Source organism: Sminthopsis crassicaudata, chromosome 2, assembly GCF_048593235.1.
Source record: "Sminthopsis crassicaudata isolate SCR6 chromosome 2, ASM4859323v1, whole genome shotgun sequence".
NCBI lineage: Eukaryota > Metazoa > Chordata > Mammalia > Dasyuromorphia > Dasyuridae > Sminthopsis > Sminthopsis crassicaudata.
This window is the reverse complement of record NC_133618.1, coordinates 602976295-602991790: the sequence shown is the minus strand read 5'-3', so window position 1 is coordinate 602991790 and position 15496 is coordinate 602976295. Positions and strand designations below refer to the sequence as shown.

At 37.4% G+C, this 15496-nt stretch overlaps 1 protein-coding gene across 1 annotated transcript; it reads right to left on the bottom strand.

Annotated features, from left to right (window-relative positions):
- Positions 1-1296: 1296 nt before the first annotated feature.
- LOC141558499 (interferon-induced protein with tetratricopeptide repeats 5-like) lies at positions 1297-7381 on the bottom strand. The gene is made up of 2 exons (XM_074295811.1): positions 7130-7381; positions 1297-3436 (listed from the first exon to the last, which is right to left on the bottom strand). The coding sequence occupies exons 1-2, from the start codon at positions 7132-7134 to the stop codon at positions 1999-2001; spliced, it is 1443 nt and encodes a 480-aa protein (XP_074151912.1). The 5' UTR covers positions 7135-7381; the 3' UTR covers positions 1297-1998.
- Between the last annotated feature and the right edge of the window lie 8115 nt (positions 7382-15496).

Here is a 15496-nt window from a genome sequence, read left to right as displayed (position 1 = left end):
TCCTTTTTCCTGACAGGGACCTTTTGGTCATAAAAATCTATTTCATTTTCATTCTGTGTATTTTTCTCCTTATGCTTTTATCCTTAAAGGCTCACAGTACAGTTCTGAAAACTGGAATCTCTTGCCCATTCCTCCCTCTAATTTTATTGCTTTTGACTTTTACAGTATGATAATCTCACACTTCTCTTTTCCTTGAGATTGTACAATTATATTGTAAATCAGTGCTGCTACTGGCTGCCCTTATTCCTCTAATTGTTAAGTAAGTCAAGAGCGCTGACTAAAGATGTTTTTAAACTCGTTTGTCTTATTATGGGGATGGATGCTAATGTGTTGTATAGTGTAATGCTTCCCTCAGTTTTGAGCCTGGCACAGAGTGGGCACTTAATAAATGTTGATTGATAAGAGCTGGCATCTAAGTATGTAAACAGGTGACTCCTAGCATTTTTGTTACAATATATATCTGTAGCAAAATTTAGCAAGGGTTCAGGGACATTCCTGAGCTGAGGATTAGAGCGTCTATGATAGGAACAGTTGCAATATGAAGCCAAGAGATGGACCTGAGATCCTGAAAGGAAAGGGTTTTGAATTTCTGATGACTAATAGTGCTGAATTTCCTGTTCTCCTCAGGACATGAGCCCCCAGGAAAGTCTCATATGATTCAATAGGTCTCATGAGATAGAGATTAAAATTCACTAGATTTACAGTATCTGCTGCTTTCTCCACATAATCTAAAGTTCCTGAGGGAAGAGATTGTTTTGATTTGATTTTTACATACTGATCACTGAACACAACACCAAACACATAGTGGTCTCTTAAATGCTTATTGAAGGAATTGATGAGTTTTGCTCTGGATGATTTTTTCTAAGAAATTAATACTTACAGTGATGATAGCATTGCAGATCCATCAACATATCCTAAACATGATCAGCTTCTGAGATTTTATGTGACATTTTTATATTCTTAGGCCAAGAACATGATATTTTCAAAATATGCACACCTGTAGTCACCATTAATCCCTTCTGTTTTTAGGAGCAGACAAGGCTATCACAGTTTGGCTCCTGTACAGTTAATCAGACCTTTTCTTATCCCAATAGCTTTCCAAACCTAGGCTTCACTGTGATGCTTCTCAAACCAATGATATCCTTATTGGTAATATGCCAAAAAAGGTGACTTGGCAAAATGAGCTCTCTATTGGGAACTTGCTCTAAAATCACAAAGAACCTATTTCGTTTCTTTGGAGCTTATTTTCACAAACAAATGAAATGGAAAGAATGACATGAACAAACTCTGGTAGGATTTTGGGTTCAGAAAACACTTTTATTTATACAAAAAATATCCAAGGCACAGATCAGATTCAAGCAGTGTATTTCATCTCATGGATCATGTCCTTATGAACAAAAGTATTCTATTTGTGAAGAAGAGGGAAACAGTCAGACATAGGAAAGAGGACTAGTCTGGGGCTAATGTGTTCTTAGTCCTGGTTTCTTAATCCTTTCTCTGCCACCAATTTGCTTGACAATCATTTGCTTTCTCTGAACCCCAATTTCCCCCCCTTAAAAAAAGCACCTAGTACTAGATAACCCCTAAAGTCCCTTCTAGTCACATTGTCTATTCTATTCAAACCTATAGAATTACAATGATTACTTTGCCCAAAGGTATGCTGAAATAATATAGAAACTGGTAAACTACTGATTAAACTACATGCATGTCAGTCCCTTTATATGTTCATACTGCATAAACATATATGATCATAATATAGGATAGTCACAAATATCACATTCTGTTGCCAACCTAAAAATATATTTTTTAGGTTTTATGCTACATACTGCAGGATTAGAAGGAGAGCTGCAGCTGCAGGGGATTATAATAGTCACCAAGCTCAGGATTTGACTCTTGTCTTAGAATTCTCATCCTGGCTCATCTTTGGCTTATCTATTTTTTTCGTTCTCTCACCTTGGGAACGCAGCTCCTAGTCGCTCATAATACAAAGAGGGATACTCAGAAGGAGAGCCTCAGCTCAAAAAGAGCACTGATATAGTCCCCGTTGTCGGGGTCCAGCTTCAGGGCTCTCTGATAGCACTCGATGGCTTGCCTCTTTTGTCCCTTTAGCTTATGAATGAAACCCAGGGCCCCCCAGCTCTTTACATCAACTGCATTCTCATAAAGTCGGCGTGTGGCCAATCTCTGCAGAGCACTAATCAGTTTGGATGTAATAGAAGACTCCACTTTTATTTTTACACCTTCTAAATAGTGATGGATGGCGGTATCCTCAGATTTCCTGTGAGTCTCCTGAAAGCGACCATAGTGAAAATGGACCTGTTGTTTGTTTTCGTCCGTCACGTGCTGCAGGTGAAGGGCTTTCTGAAATACATCTTCTGCCTTTTCATACTGACCGGCCTCTGCGTACATGTTGGCCAGGTCCGTGTAGGCAAACACAAACATGGAATTCTGCTCCATGGCTGCTCGAAAATGAAATATGGCCGATTGAATCAGCTCTCGTTTCTCTTTCTCTTTTTCCCTGGATCGTTTCTTGGTTGACTGTTTGACGAGGATCATCAGAACTTTGTAGCAAACCCCGATCTGATGATGCAAGAAAGCAGAAGTGGGTGTTGCCTGCAAGGCGATTTTTAAGAGCTGAAGAGCTTTACTGGGGGAGTTTTGTCTGCGGTAAAATTTTGCTGCGTAGCGAAGGACATAAGGCTGCGAGGACATCTTCTCCAAGGCCTCCCGAATGTACCGTTCGCCCTCAGCTTCCTGTTTTAGGTCTTGAAGCTTCAGGGCCAGTAGGGCCATCACAAATGTGTTGTCTGGATTCAGTTCAACTGCCCTCCGGAGAGGGTCCAAGGATGATACCCTTTGACAAGAATATTCCTTGTCGTCCAGTCGATAGGCTGCGATGGCAAAGCCAGAATTAAACTCAGGATTGTCGGGTTCTATCTTCAAGGCTTTCTCAAAACATGCCTTGGCCCTCTCATAATACTTCCTTCCACACTTTAGCAGAGCCCACCCTTCCTCACAGTAAACTTCTGGGCACTCTATCTTATAGCGGGAGGAATTGGGAAGCTTCCTATAGCCCTTTTGCACCTTGTCTGCATAAAACTGAGCTTTGGGAAATCTTTCCATATAATAATATACCCATGCAAAATTTCCCCACGTGACAAGGCTTCTTACTTCCACTTGGTCAGCATGTTCCACCTGGATTCTCTCTTCAGCATGTTTTAAACATCTCAGTGCCTCCTCATTTTGACCTTTCAAATGTTTTACATAGGCCAAGAGGTTATAAAGGGTGACTTTGGATTTCATATCCAGGAATTCGATCTGGTCGATTATTGTGTCTTCCAGATTAAGTAGATCAATGTCTTCCTTCAACAAGTTCCACGTAAAATGGCATTTCAGCTGCCTCAGGATAATTTTTAAGGAATTTCTAGGCATTTGACTGCAAAAGATAAAATCAACTTCATTTTAGAAGAATCAATGGAAATGACAAGGAAATCATCATTCCCTAAATAGTGAAATCTCTTAATTGTATATCATGGTTTTCTCTGCCCCTTAAATAGCACTTTTCCCACCTGCTGTGGACCTTTAAACTGGTAACTAATAGAGTAACTGCCATTTGATGCTTGGAGAAGCAGTGTTGTAGTAGTAGTGGTGGTGGTGGTAGTAGTAGCAAATAGGTACTCAAGGAAGCTAATGTAGTATCTCACAAACCTTAAAACTTAACTTAAAATGCCATTTACTGTTATTTCACTCAATCTGAGCTCATGTCACAAGTGCACATGAAATCTGTGAAACAGAGGTTGCTTTGCAAGCTACTAATTAATGCCTTGGGCTTTTGGTAAACAAGCTATTTAGAGTTTCTTAATAGCAATTATATATAAAGAGCTAATAAGTGTCCTAAGAAGAGAGGGATTTGTAATAATCTGGCTTTTAAAGGTTCTTTCACCTGCTTAGGATGGGGAAAAATCCATAATGATTCATTTACATAAGATATGGGCATGCCTGTGATGTGGATTAATGTGTTTCATCACATGGAAAGGACATGTTGGCTTTGGAGTCAAAGAGCAAAGGTTCAAATTTCAGCCTTGTCACTTACTGTGTGACCCTGGAGAAGTTACTTAGCCAGTCTGAGCCCCATTTTTCTCCTTTGAAAAGGAAGGAATTGAACTATATGACTTCTCAGGAGCCTTTTAACTCTTTATTTCTGATTCCATGTACTATGATTCCTCGACATAGGTTTAGCAAGAACAGTCCAAGCACATGGCTCTTTTCTCTAATGATCTAACTAGACTACTCAACTACAGTGAAAACCTAAAGGTGTAGAAAAAGTTTACTGTTGTAATCAAATAAAACTTACAACGGGACATATTTAATGGTACATTGTGTTTGAGTGATGTGGTAATTAGACCCAGGCCCTTAAACTTTTCAAATAAATGACTATAATGTCTATTACTTTTATCCAGTCAAACCAAGTATTTCTGGGATCAGCTAAAGGAGAATAATAGCTAGCATAAGAACCTTGTAACTATAGACAGTTACTTCTTCCTAGACTCCAGTGTTTTACAAATGTAAAACCAGGGGAATCAGACCAGATCACCTCCATGATTCTATGACATTTAAAGTTCCTCTAAAAACCCTTTGATATGTAATATAGGGAGTATTTATACTCTGTTTCTCCAGCAGGGTATGCTACCAGCCCAGAGAGGTTAAGAGCTTCTGAATGACAAGCACATCTGTTCCTAAGTGTCAGGAACAAGGACAGGCTCTGAGAACCCTTTAGCTTAAGGCAGAGTAGTAACTGCTGAATGTGGGGGTAAGAAGGAGACATGGAGCCAAAATTAGAGGTGGCTTTACATATAAGCAGTATAAGTCAAATGGTAATTTAAGGGGAAATGAAAGGCCTTAAATCCCCAACTTTTACATATATGTATAAAAAGTGTATGTATATCTATAAATACACATGCATAGTATATGTATACATGTGTATATATGTATGCACGTACACCCAAATTCATCATATAACTGTACAGATATATAATGTGTATATGAATGGATAGAAATCTCCCCCATGAGACCCAAAATTATGATGAATAAAGATTCATGTGGGCTAACAAACCCAGTCCTCTAAGAGTTCTTTGATTAGAATTCTTTTCCTCTAATCCCAAGCAGAAAGGCTGATCTTGAGACGGGGAAGAGGACAGAACAGAAGTTAGACTATCATAGAATTACTGATCTTAGATTTAGAAGTCTTTCAGGCAGGGACTGCCTTTGCCTCTTTTTGTAATCCTAACACTCAGCATGAAGTACGTGCTTAATAGATGTTTATTGTGTTGTATTTTGCAGATAAGGCAACTAGTGCCCAGAGAGGTTGAGTGACTTGCAGCATGTCAAGTAGTAATAAGTAAAGCTGAAGTTTGAATCCAGGCTTTCTTATTTCACACATGAACACTGTGCACTAAACCCACCTTTCATTTAATTAAATGTATTATCACATTGCATGCTTAGTGTAAATTAGTGGCAGCCTCTCAAAGAAATTTCCTTTGCATCACCCTTTTGGGTGGGTGGTTGCACTACAAGGCAATGGAGCCCTGTGTATAGAGGTGCCAGGACTAGAAAAAGGACAAGGATTTAGAAAAGGGAGAGGGGAGCACACTAATGCTAAACACTATTTGGAAACTTTGAACAGAATGGTACTGCTCCCTCCAGATCAGGGAAGTGAGAGGGTTAACTAGTAAATCGCACACAGTGACCCAGAAAAGGCCTTGGAATAAGGGGATTAAAGGCAGCCTGTAGTTGGGCACCCTCTAAATAGCCAGTTCACTTTGACAAAGTCTTGTGACCCTGGAGACCACTGGAACTTTTCATAAATCTCAGGCCGCTGTAGAAATAAGAATCTGGACTCTTAAGCAGGAGCCAAAGTGGTGGAGGGGGAGGGGAAGGCAGAAGAAAGGAGAAAGGGGGAGAGGAGATAGTGGGGAGCAAAGATGCAAGCTCCCCTCCTTTACCAAACACGTTCCACTTCCTAAGGATCAGGGTTTAGTCTCAGAGAGCAAACAGGCAGTGTGGAGCTTGATTTTGCTCTGCCTACGTGGGCAGGATTTCAGGATGTCTACTACCTTCCTAGCAGTCTCCTAGAAAAGGGTGGTGGCCCCGCTCTCATCCGCTACTCATAACTAGAACTTGGGTGGGCTAGTTAATACCTCCTCACAATCTCTGCAGAACGGGCAGCTGTACTTCAGGTTGGGTGAAAAGATGGCTGTCTCTATTCTCAAAAGATCGCAAATTTGCTCCTCCCTTCTCTCCCTCAAGCCTCACACCCCTTTTTTGTGAACCCCTGGGCAGCCTTCCCTGAGGCCATGGGGAGACAGAACCAGAGAAACAGAGATTCTGTAAAAAGTCCCATGTAAACAGCCTGGGGTGCGGGGTGGGGAGCATAATGGTTGGGACTGTGGGCTGAAGCCGAAGGCTAGATAGATAGAATAGGCTGCGGTTCTTGCCCATCCCGAAGCCTCTGTTCTTTGTCTATGGAGGGAGGAGCTGGGCTGTCAGGGTGTCTGAATCGTCCCCAAACATTGCAAAGGGCTCCTGGGGAACTGTCTTGTTGCATCCCTATTACTACACGAGTTAGGAAAGGTGAACATCTCCTTTGACATTAAGGGGGGAAAAAGCAACGAGGACCTTTTCTTTTTTCACTGAGAAACTTTTTTTTTTTTTTTAAACAAAAGCAAAAAAGTCACCCACTCTGACTCCGAAGCATGAAAACCAAATTAAAAACCCTATTCAAAGTTTGCAAAAAGTCGCATTGTAAGTTTCCTACACTCTCGGGGCGAGCTCCATTTCTGGCTCCGGTTTTGGATCCGGGGTGTTCTAGCCTCTTCCCGTGCCCCCGGGATGGTGGGGAGAGCAGGGTAGCCTCGGTCTGGACAGATCTCGGTCCGAGTGATGCGAAATAGACATTAGTAGTTCTGCCTGGCATTAATGGGTGCTGGCTAGCTAGAGATTTGCGGTCCATGCCTGCATTTGAACTTTTCCTGGCTCAAACACCTGAACGCAAGGAAAATCTCGTTTGGAAAAGTTGCAGAGGGACTAAGAAGATTCGGGAGAAAGAAGGCAGAGAAAGCCATTTATTTACCTCATGCTGGCTGGGGGCTGGTCTGCCTGCAGCTGCAGTGGTTTCCGGGATTTCTTCTCTGTTCTGATTGCTCCTTAGCGCAGTTTCTTAGCTGGGAAAGTTACAGACTTAATTGTTGGGAGTTTTATTGTTGTTGCTGTTCTTGCCCTTTTATTATTTCTTCTTATTTTTGTTTGTTTAAAGTTGAGCAACGTGGAGAAAAACGGAAACCGGAAAGTGAGACTGCTTCCCAACTGAGCTGGATCCTGTTGTGGGGTGGGTGGAATCTGACGTGAGTTGAGAGCTCTGAGTTGAGAGCTGTCAGAGGCCCTGCTTCTCAGAAGAAACCCTCATTCACTGGAGTAAATGTTATGTAGCTAGGTTTTGGAGAAGACTGAATGATTTCTCCCGAAATTTACAAGTATCTGATGGAGAAGAGTTGTTAGGGAACCTGGGGTCCAACTAACACCTGCCTCAGAGAGTTCACCTTCCATCATTTATCCCTAAAGATGATACCACTGATACATCCTCTGTAAATTTTGTGATTGAAATTGTTTTCTCAGGAGTGGTGATAGATTTAACTTGATCCAACTATAAATACCCAAATTCTGTATCTTACATTTGTAAAAGTGAGTGGCTGAAAGTGGTGTGTGTCAGTGGCTCTCAAACTTTTGTTTTCAATATTCCTTTATATTATTAAAATTATTGAAGATTTTTCCAAAGAGTTTTTGTTTATATGGATTATATTTATAGTAATTTTGAATTTGGAGACCTTCTGAAAGGGTTTCAGAGACCCCCCCCTGCAGAATTCTCTAGACCACACTTTGAGAACCCCTACTTTAGGTGGCTATGGAAAAGCAAGATTTTTTTTACTTTTAAAATGTTTTATTGGTATCTCTAATTTTTACACCATCCTTATTTCCAAAGAAATATATATTCCCATCTCCTTCCCTGAGTGCCATCCCTCAGTACAAGGGAATGGAGAAATAAAAGCAATTTTCCAAAACTTACCAACATAAATTAAGTTGGCAGTATGTGCAGTATTCAGAATCTCCCCCTTATGCAAAGAAGTGACCAATATTTGTTCTATCTCTTTTTGATATCAAGTTTAGTCATTGCAATTCATAGCATTCAGGGTTTTTATTTTTCATTTTTAAAAATTTGTGTTTTCATTGTTACTAGGGTCCATTCACCCCATTATTCAATTATTCCTGACAATGCAGACATTATGGACTCCTTAAAGTTCCACATCATTGTGGCTATTTTGTATATATTTTCCCAGTCTATTGATTTCACTTTGTATCAAGTTTATTTATTTTTATTTTATTTGTTTTTATTTTTGTCATTGAAAAAGCAACACAGATTTTTTCTCTTTTCAATGGGAAAGTAAAATAAAGTTGTTGCTGGTCTTCCCAGGCTTGACATTCATAATTTTTCATGGCATGCTAATTAGTATTCCTAGTTCTATTTCTTTTTGTTAGGTATTCCTCAATCTATGGCTATCAATTTTGTTTCCAGTCTTTACTATTTAAAAAAAAAAGTGTTATTATAGCTATTTGAGGATTTATGGGAACTTTCAAACTTTGATCTACCTTGAAAGCTACCTTGAACACCTCCCAGAGTTACTGTGAAGATAAAATGAGATGATATTTGTAAAGTGCTTTGTAAACCCTGAAGCACTATATAAATATTACTATTATTTCTTTTTTTATTAAAGTTTTTTATTTACAAAGTATATGCAAGGATAATTTTTCCAACATTGACCTTTGCAAAACCTTTTGTTCCAAAATTTCCCCTCCTTCCCCCACCCCCTTCCTTAGCTGGCACATAGTCCAACATATGTTAAATATATTGAAATACATATTAGATCCAATATATGTAAATATATTTATACAGTTATCTTGTTGCACAAGAAAAATCAAATCAAGAAGGAAGAAAAAGAAAAACTGAGAAAGGAAATTAACAAATAACAACAGAAAGAGTGAGGATGTTATGTTTGTTCCACACTCAGTTCCCACAATCCTCCCTCTGGGTTTAGATGGCTCTCTTCCTCACTGAACAGGTGAAACTGGTTTGAAGTATCTCATTGTTGAAGAGAGCCTCGTCTATCAGAATTGATCATTGTATAGTCTCCTGATTCTTCTCATTTCACTCAGCATCACTTCATGTAGGTCTCTCCAAGCCTTTCTGTATTCATCCTGCTGATCATTTCTTATAGAACAATAGTATTCCATAATATTCATATGCCATAATTTATTCAGCCAATTTCCAGTTGATGGGCATCCACTCAGTTTCCAGTTTCTTGACACTACAAAGAGGGCTGCCACAAACATGTGGGTCCCTTTCCCTCATTTAAGATTTCTTTGAGATATAATCCCAATAGAAACCCTTTGCTGGGTCAAAGGGTATGCACAATTTGATAACTTTTTGAGCATAGTTCCAAATTGTTCTCCAGAATGGTTGTATCTGTTCACAATTCCACCAACAATGCATCAGTGTCACAGTTTTCCCACATCCCCTCCAACCTTCAGCATTATCTTTTCCTGTCAATCTGATAGATGTATAATGGTATCTCAGAATTGTCTTAATTTGCATTTCTCTGATTAATAGTGATTTGAAGCACCTTTTCATGTGGCTAAAAATAGTTTCAATTTCTTCATCTGAAAATTGTCTGTTCATATCCTTTGACCATTTATCAATTGGAGAATGGCTTGAACTATTATAAATTTGAGTCAGTTCTCTATATATTTTAGAAATGAAGCCTTTATCATATCCTTTGGATATAAATTTTTTTCTAGTTTATTGCTTTCCTTCTAATCTTGTCTGCATTAATTTTGTTTGTACAAAACCTTTTTAACTTAATATAATCAAAATGATCTATTTTATGATCAATAATGATCTCTAGTTCTTCTTTGGTCACAAATACCTTCCTCCACAAATCTGAGAGGTAAACTATGTTCTTCTAATTTGTTTATAATATCATTCTTTATGTCTAGATCATGAACCCATTTCGACCTGATCTTGGTATACAGTATTAGGTGTGGGTCTATGCCTACTTTCTGTCATACTAGTTTCCAGTTTTCCCAGCAGTTTTTGTCAAGGAATTCTTATCCACAAAGCTGGGGCCTTTGGGTTTGTCAAATACTAGATTGTTGTAGTCATTGGCTATTTTGTTCTGTGAATCTAGCCTATTCCACTCATCACCTTCTTTATTTCTTAGGCAGTACCAAATGGTTTTGATACTACTGCTTTATGATATAGTTTTATAACTGGTACAGCTAGGCCACCTTCATTTGCTTTTATCTTCATTAATTCCTTTGAAATTCTTGCCCTTTTGTTCTTCCAGATGAATTTTGTCATTTTTTTCTAGGTCAATTACTGTTTTTTCTTATGTATTTTGGAAGAGTTCACTGATCTGCCTTAATTCCACGTGACTTTTGCTCTAACCAGCAATGGGAAGCAGCCCATACTCTCCTAAAGTCCACAGAATGTCAGGGCTGAAAAGGACATTAGACTACTTCATCACATTCATGTTATAGAGAAGAAAAGTCTCATAGTTTAGGAAATGACTTCCCATATAAACTGAGACTAGAATCAAACTTTGCAAATTCCCAGACCTTCTTTTTATTATGTCCCACTATTCACATGCTTTGCTTTCTTTCATCCTTTCCAGCCTTTTTGTGTTCTCTCCTTGATCACAAAAGAAAATATTATTTCCCACTCCAGCATATTGAATTTAGGCTATGGTTGCTTTTAGAGATACTCTAGGATCATATATTTGGAGCTGAAAGAGACCTTAGAATTTTTTCACTTTACAAATGAGGGAACTAAGATAGGTTAGATGATTTGCCCAAGGTGACACAGGTAATAAATAAGGGTCATAGGTTAAATTCAAACTTACATCCTCTGGCTCCACAATCCTTTCTGCAGTGCCAGGTTGGAATGGGTTCTAGAGGTTGCATGGTATAATGGGAAAAAACGTGAAGCATTATAATACTGAAATGACTTGCCTCATTTGGATGTGAGGAAAACATGCTGCAGACATTAAAATGGTGCAGAATATGAGCTACTAGCAATTCTTTTGATTCAGAAGACTTGGGTCAAAATAGTGTCTAAAGCAATGACCTAAAGTGATTTATCTTAGGCTTTGCTTTCCCCAACCATAAAATAAAGAGGTTGAACTATACATGATCTCTTTTTTTTCCTGTACATGGTATCTATCTATCTATCTATCTATCTATCTATCTATCTATCTATCTATCTATCTATCTATCTATCTATCTGTCTGTTTATTTGTTTATTTATTTATTTAAATAATAATAGTTTTTATTTACCAGATATTTGCATGGGGAATTTTACAACATTGACAATTGCCAAAACTTTTTTTTTTTTCAATTTTCCCCTCCCCCCCAGATGGCAGGTCGACCAATACATGTTAAATATGTTAGAGTATAAATCAAATACAATATATGTATACATGACCAAACAGTTGTTTTGCTGAACAAAAAGAATCGGACATTGAAATTGTGTACATTTAGCCTGTGAAGGAAATCCAAAATGCAGGCAGACAAAATTAGAGGGATTGGAAATTCTATGTACTGGTTCATAGTCATCTCCCAGAGTTCTTTCACTAGGTGTAACTGGTTCAGTTCATTACTGCTCTGGTTCATCTCATTGTTGAAAATGGCCACGTCCATGAGAATTGATCATCATATAGTATTGTTGTTGAAGAGTATACAAGATCTCCTGGTTCTGCTCATTTCACTCAGCATCAGTTCATGTAAGTCTTTCCAGGCCTTTCTGAAATCATCCTGTTGGTCATTTCTTACAGAACAATAATACTCCATAATATTCATATAACACAATTTATTCAGCCATTCTCCAATTGATGGGCATCCACTCAGTTCCAGTTTCTGGCCACCACAAAGAGGGCTGCCACAAACATTCTTGCACATACAGGTCCCTTTCCCTTCTTTATACATGATCTCTTAAGTTCTCTTCAAATTCTAGCAGTATTTTAATTAATGGTCTTGACCCATATCTATGGTTCCTCAGCAAAGTCCTGATTTGATCCATCCATAATTCTAATGGCGTTTGTTACAAGGGATTTTTGTAGGACTACTCCATTACTTTTTTTTTTCTCTCTACTGTAGTTTCCCATTCAATTAGGTTTGTGAATAATTATTTTTAGTGAATCAATAACAAACAACAATTGAATCCTCACTAGCAAAGCACTGTGCTGGAAGTTGGGTGTAAATGAAAGAAATTGAGAAATTCCTATAACCTCTAGAAATTTGTAATTTAGGAAGGAAGTGCTCTCTCTGTCTGTCTGTCTCTTTTTGTCTTTCTCTCTGTCTGTCGCTTTCTCCTTCCCTCTCTCTCTCTGTAAATATATATAAACATATTTGTAGATAATATACTATAGTATGTTATAGATTAGGTTAACCATGAAAATTAATAATAACTTACATTTTTATTGTGCTTTAAAGTCTACAATGGATGAAGGTGGATATCAAAGTTAACGATTCAGCAACCCCCTAACCAGAGGTACTAGTCCTCCACAAACACCCATACACCCCGAATGTATGCAATGTACTTTGTAAACTTTAATGAGAACTATTATTATTAGCTGGTAGGAAGGCAGTATCATGGCACATCTCTGAAACTGGCACACAGGTCTAGATCGATGTTACTCACTGCACTGGATTCTTCCACTTAAAGACCAGATAATACCTACCAGAAATTCAGTTTTGTTTAGTTTTGTTTTGGGAGTGAGGAAGGGAATAAGGACTACCAGCAGTCTTCCTTAGGGGAGTATTAATAATTGATAGGTATTATATAGACTATATTCAAGTTATGGCGCTGCCTGTCCTCAGTGGGTACAAAGCTTTTCCATATTCTGACCTGGAATAGATTTAGTATAAAAAAAATCAAACAGAATATCGAAGACTAATGTGAAGAAGGATCATAAGTCTCTTTCTCATGTCCTGCTTAGTAGCTAAATGAAAAGATGGATCCTATTTTTAAATAGAATTCTGCAACCTCTTAGGTTTCATATTCCTGGAAAGAATTGGTCACCATTCCCCACCCCCCAACAGTCTATACAGCTGTGATAAGCTCCAGGGACAGCTGTCTTGTTGTTGCCTGGCAACAGCAGACCTCATTTTTTGAGCCTGGGGCCAAGGAGGAATTCAGAGGATTCAGATTAGTGGGAGGGAGGGAGGCAGTCCACAGACAGAACTACTCAGATCTTGTTTTATTTTAAAAAATTTTTTTCTTTTTGTTTTGTTTTGGTTCCAATTTAGGCACATATTTGTTTTATTTAAATAAATAAACAATAACAACAACAATAATACAGTTAAACATGTAACTAGCAATGGCAATTAAATTGACTGCTTAATTCCACCCTCCTCCCCAAATACTCACAGTTCTCTTTGAAAAATAGACTTTGTACATCATGCTTTGCTTTATAAGTCACAGTGCAGTTATAACTATTATTGTATTGCTCAGTGCATGGGCTTTGTATCCCCTCTTGGACTGTGTTTCCCATTAAAAGTTTAATGATGAAGTGAATTGACTTTGCTTTTTTATGGGGATAAGGGAAGGAGGGGAAAGTAATTTTGTTTCTTTTTGTAGTTACTTCATGAGAACCATTCAATATTAGCATTAACATATGTGAAGATGAATTAAAAATATTTTGTATGAAACCATGAATCTATTATATATACTTTGCATTTAAAAAATATAAGAAGAACTTGGAATATATCACCTATTATACTTAAGTACAGGATAATGCTATGAAGAAACAAGAGGTAGAGAACATTTTTGATGTATAAAATGGAAAATTTTGATTGTATTAAAATAAAATGTTCTTATATAAATAAAACCAATGTAGCCAAGATTAGGAGGAAAGCAGAAAATTAGTGAAAATTTCCATAGATAATCTCTCAAATGAAGGTCTCATTTTTCAACTACATAAAAAAATACTTCATCAATTTATAAAAACACCAGGCCTACTCTGATAAATAGTCAAGGGATATGATCAGTTTTTCAATGAAGAAATCAAATTTATATGTAATCACATGAAAAAAATTCTCTCAATTAATATTGATTAGAGAAGTACAAATAGATATAACTTTGATAAAATCTTATACTTCTCAGATTGATTAAAATGATAGATATTCTTTAATTGGGGAATAGCCAAACAAGTTGTGGAATATGATCATGATGGAATACTACTGTGATGTAAGAAATGATGAGTTGGTTGATTTAGGGGGAAAAAAATGGAAAGGATGGAGTTATGAAGAAAAATGCCATCCACCTCCAGAGAAAGAAATGAAAAATAAATATACACTTAATATGGTCCTATATAAATATATATGTGTGCATAGGTATGTGCTTATTTATAAATATGCATAGATATGTATACATATATATGTATACACACACATCTAATTTTGGCTTTTCCTAGGGAATAATGGGAAGAGAGGGAGAAAAAAAACTGCACAAAAGAGAACAGAAGAAAACCTAGAAGGAAATACAAAAGAGTTGGATAGCTTTAAAAGCAATGCACAATATTTATTCCATAGGTTAAAAAAAGTAAATAATTCAAATCTGGCCTCGGACATTTAATACTTCCTAGCTGTGTGACCCTGGGCAAGTCACTTAACCCCAATTGCCTCAGGAAAAAGAAAAAAAAGTACACAGTTTAAAATAGAAATTTATTGTTTTATATTGAATCCTTTCTTATGCTCTGCTGTGGATATGAAAGTATTCTTCTTTTTTCTTTTCTCATTTTGCATTTAACTTTAAAATGAATAAAAAGAATACAATAATAAAAGCTTGAATTTGTATAAATTTTTAGATTTTCCAAGCCTTTTAATGAAATTATCTCATTTTTTATCCTCAAAATAGCCCTAATTTTAAAATGTATATAAAACCATTTTACAAATGAGGAATTAAGGCAGAGAAAAGTTAGATAACTTGCCCAGAATCAGACAGCTAGTGTCTGAGGCTATGTTTGAACTCGTCTTTCTGAATCAAGATCCCTTGCTCTATATATTATGCCACACAATTGCTGAATATAATTAATATGAATTTCAAAAATGTCTTGCTTGTTATTTCTGAACCCCTTCTGTTTTATTCTGCTCAGATTTCAGGAAAAATCTTGTCTGTCTTGTCTTTCCTTCCCTCCTTCCTTCCCTCCCTCCTTCCCTTCTTCCCTCTTTCCCTCCCTCCTTCCCTCCTTTCTTCTTTCCTTCTCTCCTTCCCTCCTTCCTTCCCTCCCTCCCTTCATCTTTCTTCCTTTCTTTAAAAAATATCTCCTCATAGTTATTTTAATTTACATTTCTCTAATTTACTAGTAATCTGGTTCATTCTTTTTATATG